Genomic DNA, 6,000 nt, shown 5'->3' with positions numbered 1-6,000 from the left:
TGATCGTGGGAACGGTTAAGTCCTAGGATGAGAGCAGTAAAACCAGAGTCAGAAAAACAAAGTCCAACCTTCAGCACTTTACTTACTGATACTTACGGACTCTATGACCTCTTCAAATCATTTAAATCCCCTGTTCATGTTTTCTCATCTGTAAAATAGGAAAAGCAAAAATATCCATTCTGCTTTGTTTGCAGGCAAGAGCCAAACAATAATGTCTTGCTCTTATGGATGCTTCTGCTATTTTTTTCCCCCCTTTTATTCATTCCATAGCAAGTTTGCTGGAGCTAAAGGCTTGTGTTTCATCTAATTTGTAACCACCAAGGGGTGCTTGAGAACTCCAGGATTCCCAGTTTTATAAAATCTAGCACGATCAGTAAAAAACAAACAAAATCCCCTCCCAAAAGTTATTTGTTTTAAAGAGATTATTTATCGTCTATGACACCATGTGATATGCTTCTCATTATGTGATATTAACTAATTATTTAAATATTTTAGTATTTCATTTAAGAAAGAGTAGTATCCACAGATCAGCCATTAGAAGAGTAATTTTTCTGTAGTCATTCACCTTCTGAATTGAGCTTCACCCCTATCTCCTTTAAACCATTAGAATTACATCTTTACACGGTTCAGTGTTGGTGTGAATACGTGTGTGTGAATATGAGTGTGTGTGTGTGTGTGTGTGTGTGTGTGTGTGTGTGTGTGTGTGTGTGTAGAGGGGGCTCCCTTCAGTATTCCTTCACTTTCTATTTTGGCATTTTGGGAATTGTTATTAAAGGATTTGATTGTGGAACGCTACTGTGTATTCACAGCATGATGTGAATCAAAATAAATCTACCCAAAGCATTTCATTTGTGGATTTGTACTACGGAAGCGCTAAAATAAGAAATGCTAATTTCTTGCAGACTATTACCCGATGATTTTAAATATCTGCCAAGCAGGAATGTCTGAATCCCGTGTGAGGAATTTCCATAATAAAATCCTGGCACCAGAACTGAAGAGGATAGTTTTATAGAAACAGAGAAAAACAACGGCGGGTAGCAAATACCTTCCCCCAGGACAGTTTTAACTACAATTTACCAACGCTGTGTAGTTATTTCTGTCTTATTTTATGCTTTTGTTTTGCAACATAACGCAATTGTACCTGGATGCACTCCCGGACACTCGGGGGGAGCTCAGTGCGTTCGGCTGGCTCTGCCAGATGCAAGACCCCCGGAAAATGAGGACGCTCCACCGCCGCGCCCCTTCCCCCACCCACACCTCCAGCAGGGAGAGAAGGGTTAAGGATTATTGGAGAGCAGAGCAGAGGGGAGGGAGCCCCCAAGAGCCCACCAGCGGGAGGCCGCGCCTCCTCCGGGTGTGCAGCGTTCCTGCCCCGCGCGGCGCGGCGGAGCTCGGGGGCGGCGAGGTGTTTGCAGGAGCGGACGCGGCTGCCCAGGCCGGGACCGCGGCCGCCAGCGGTGGGCGTGGCCGCGGCGGGGTGGGTGCCTGCTAGGAGAGATGCTGGGAGCTTGCAGTGAGTAGTCAGGGCTGTGTGTGCGTGTGTGTGTGTGAGAGACACAGAGAGGGAGAGGCAGAGGAGGGAGAGAGAGAGACGCAGGGAGGGAGGGAGAGGAACAGAGAGAGAGACCTAGAGGTGCTGAAGACCTAGACAAGGAGCCGAGAGAGGGACTGAGGACACAACGCTGGAGCGCTCAGACAGCCACTCAAGATCTTTTGGGGGAGCCCGATAAATGGGAACATGGGCTCTGTCACCGGAGCTGTCCTGAAGACCCTACTTTTGTTATCTACTCAAAATTGGAACAGAGTCGAAGCCGGGAATTCCTGTAAGTATACAGCAAATGATTTCAAACTTGCAAGGGTGGGGGGGTGGGGGTGGGGGTTGTCTGCAAAACTTTAATGCTGTTGTTTTTATGTTTATTATTTGCAACTGGAATTGCTGCAAAGCATATTGCTGTAAATGAAGCATCACTTAGAAATCCGGCAAGTATGACTGGTTTGCACTTGTCTTTTCTCTTGGTCTGGTCAGAATCTGCAAAATGTTATTTCTTGTTTTGTCTGAGCAGAATCTTACCCTCTTGTCTTTGAATATTCATTGAGAACGCTCAAGTTCTGGTAAGACATTAAATTAGCATTTTAACCAGGGAATAATGTGCGAATGTCTTCATTTCTTCCGTTTTTAAGGTTTACTAAATTTTATTGGAATTATGTCTAACAGGAAAACAACTGGCAGACTTTACATTATGCTGCATTAGCTTAGATTTCTGAAGTTTGCAATTTGGCAGACCAGTAGCTGGCTGCATCTTTCAAATGATGCAGGCTAATAACTGAAATGTACTGCAGACTTCAGGAGCAACAGAACTGGTGGAGGCAAACCTCAGTAATGAGCGGTGCCCTCATTGCTAAGAGAATGAGACCCAGAGCATTCCTCAAAGAGGGGCCCATCCCTACATTTTGCTTAAAGGAGAAAGAGTCAGGTGATTTTTCAAAAGTAGTATTCTTTAGTGGTTGGATTTTTAAACTTAATAAATGTATGATTGAAGATTCTGATTGAATACAATTGATTCAGGGAAGATTAATTACAACCTTATTTCTTTTTTTACTGAAACATAATTGGTATACATATTTGGGGGGTACGGAGTTGACTATCCATACTTGTGTACAATGTGTGATGATCAGATCAGGATAATTAGTATTCATCATAACAAAACATAATCATCCTTTGTGTCCATTAACCAATTTCTCCCTAACCCCCCCCTTCTTTACCCCTTTCCCATCTCTAGGAACCACAGTACAACCTTTTTTCTGCTGTAAATATTGACCAAAATAATTTGGCAGACTCCTTCGGTCCACTTTTTATTAGAGATAGAAGAAGTTTTAGAAGTTATATTTGACTTAAATTCTCTAAATGAGAGAATTTTTCCCTCCTGATGAATGATGGACAAGCTCCGCAAATATAACTTTTTCTTTTTCGGATTTAAAGGAAAAGTTCATTTAAGAAAGGGCTGTGAGGCCTGTTCAGGAATTTATGTTGCTGCTGGGTCACCAGGTTTAGGTTTGGGGGACACAAGCCAGTAATCCAGTACTTGCTGTGGCACATCACTTGACTAAAGTGCTCTGATGTGAGAAAAACATGAACTTACTGTCACAGCCAAATGTCCAGTCACACTGCATGGCTACTGTGATTTTGTGTTTCCATTCAGTATGAGCCCCTTTAATGTCATGGTGTATATCACTCTGAAAGAAGAGAATTTTGTTCCACATGCTGCACTGTGTTTCAGATTCAATTTTGCTTTGGGGGAATAAGAATCCTACAAGTCAATAAAATGTACATAATTTCACCCAGTTAAAATCTTGGAATCCTGTCATAGTAGCATTTGACAAACATTGCAACAAACAAACAACAAGCAACAACTGAACAAAAACAAATGAAGTTTTATAGAAAATTCATCTTCCAATTACTGAAGTTCAACCAAAAAGGAAGGCACTAGAGGTCACTCTTACGATGTAAAGCATCTCATCTCAAGCATCCTCCCCTTAATCAAAGCAGAGCTCAATCTGGCCTAGACTCAGTCGTGTCTTTCCAATATACCACCTATATAGTTGGGTTTATAACATGTTAATATGATTAATTGCGGTACTAGGTGTTTATGTTTGTTTTCTTGAACCCCAACAAAAAGTGTGAGATGCAGATCAACATTAAATAGCTTTTTTTGTAAGGTATCTTCTTAGTAAAGAAGATCTGAGGAGATCACAGTAACTCATGCCTGTTTGGCTCTGACTGGGCCTCTAGCTGAGACTAAAAATTTCAATCCTGGTTCTGTAATCATTCCTCCTTTGTTTATTCAGGAAGTAGTTTAAGGCTCTTCTAAACATTTGACGAACATAAAAATTTTAAATTATTAGGAACGTTTAAATTTTAAAACTGGAGTTTTTGGCTAGCATATATCTTAAGAGTTGACTGTTCTTCAAGTGTCAAAAATGTAATTAAATAACTTCATATAATTAAAGTTGCATTCCCGCTAATATTTTGACAATAAGATTTACAGCAGTAGACGTAAAAGAAAATATTTCATTTTCCAATTTTTATTTTAGGCCTCAATATTTAGAAAGTATTTTCTTTTTGGAAGAAGCAGGGTCTACTTGTTACCAAGTCATGGTTGACAGTACTTCATATGTTTTCTCCTTTTTGGAAGAACAAATACATATGTCTCCCAGCAAGGTTGGAGTTTAGTGTATGGACAAGCTGCCATCAACAAGCATAAGCAGTTTTAAAGTGTTATAATATCTCCAATAATTCTTTTGGACAAGACTTTATATTGACCAAAAATGAATCAATCTTGAATAGCAATATTAAAGTCAAGGAGAATTCAGTATAAATAAAGAAAATTAAAGATCTGCCTGTCAGATGGATACATAGACCTTTTCCCTTTATTTAAAGCTGATTCACCAGGAGCAAATCTCTTTGTCTACTGAGTCAGCCCAAGGCTGCCAGTATGAAAGCTTTCATGGAACAGGACTCTGTAAACCCAGGACAGCTCAGGGATTAGGTGGACTTTAAGTAGAATGTTAATTGATCCAATAAATCAGCAGGGAAACTTTACATAAGAATAATTCTGTGCAAATACACACATATATGCTCATATATTTGTATATATGTATATAAATATGTATAAACTACTAGCCATATGTGTTTGCACATTTTTGGTGGCTCTGATAATTATCTGTATAAAAATAAAAAATGTTAAATGGGCCACATTTCTTTGCCCACTGGTGCCCTTTCTGACATTTCAAAAGCAGTGAACCTGCCCTAAGTCTTTTCTCTTTGTTCTGATCAAGATAAGTTTGTTATTAAATTGAGGTGTCTCTTTCAAGAAAGTTTAGAGACAGATCCTTGTAGAAGGGCTCACTCTTTGAGAAGCTGCACTGGCTGTTCTTAGTTTCTTCACTTGCTACTACACTAAGAAGGGAGACATCTCCCTATTTTACAATTGCTCTTATGAATTCAGTTTATGAAGATTAAGACATTATTGGGTGAGGGGCTAAGTCACCACAAAAGAAGAAACAGGTGTAAATAGTAAGGCTAAGAGTTTTGCTTCTATGTTTACTCTTGCAGATCATGTGATGGAGGCTCTCTGGCCTCAGGTGTACTGAACCTTACTCTGAGAATAATTAATGCTCACCAGGTTGCTTACCAATGATTTAATTACAAGTTAGCTTCTTACTGTGTTCTTTCCTTTCTTTCATTGAAATAAAAGGCATGCCCAATAACTACCCAGAAAGAAGCACGAAAGACTGTGTTAAAATCAATAATAAATGAAAATAGTTAGTTGCCTGAGAAGAGGATCACTCTTGTGGGCTCTGGGAAGCAACCTAAATTTAACTGAACAGATTCTCAGATGGTTAAAACTCAACCTTGTGATTCTTTCTAGAAGACTCCTTTTTTTCTCCTGCACCCCAAAATTCATTTCTATAGCAAAAAATAGCTATAATACAATAGGAAATTACTGATAAAATATGATTCTATGATGCAGAAGGTCATATGATTCTATGACCTTGATATAAACGTCAGCATGCACTTTGACTCACTTTTCTAATAGCAAGGGGGATTTGTTTTCATCCATTTGGTGCATTCTCCACACTTCTTATTGCCTGCATCCCAAATCATTTTTGATAAGGGCAGCCTCCAGCTCTGGGGGTAGCACAGCTTATAGGCTAAGATGGGGAATCAAACATGACCTTCACATGATATCTAGTGCTTACTCTAAGTCATAAATATTATTATCGTTTTCTGAAACTAATTTTGGGATTTATACCATATATGAATAATTTCTCTATTAGAGCCAATCTCTATATCAAGATTAAATTGACTTACCTCTTCAATAAAAACCGATTAATAGAATTGTATAACATCAATTGTAAGAGAATGTAATATTTAACTCAGAGGTTGGCAAACTATGCTCCATGGGCCAAATCTGGCCTGCTGCCTGTTTTTGTATGGTC

The 6,000-nt window shown here is 39.3% G+C and overlaps 1 protein-coding gene across 6 annotated transcripts in view; it reads left to right on the top strand.

Annotated features, from left to right (window-relative positions):
* The first annotated feature begins 1,738 nt into the window (after positions 1-1,738).
* CNTNAP4 (contactin associated protein family member 4) overlaps positions 1,739-6,000 on the top strand; it is a 257,433-nt gene continuing 253,171 nt past the window's right edge. For all 6 annotated transcript variants that reach the window (XM_063110395.1, XM_063110396.1, XM_063110398.1 and 3 more), the window contains exon 1: positions 1,739-1,823. In XM_063110395.1, coding sequence (XP_062966465.1) covers positions 1,739-1,823 — 85 coding nt within the window. The remainder of the gene's footprint in view (positions 1,824-6,000) is intronic.

Source organism: Cynocephalus volans, chromosome 10 (assembly GCF_027409185.1).
Source record: "Cynocephalus volans isolate mCynVol1 chromosome 10, mCynVol1.pri, whole genome shotgun sequence".
Taxonomy (NCBI): domain Eukaryota; kingdom Metazoa; phylum Chordata; class Mammalia; order Dermoptera; family Cynocephalidae; genus Cynocephalus; species Cynocephalus volans.
The sequence above is the reverse complement of the archived record's forward strand: the minus strand, read 5'-3'. Positions and strand labels throughout refer to the sequence as shown.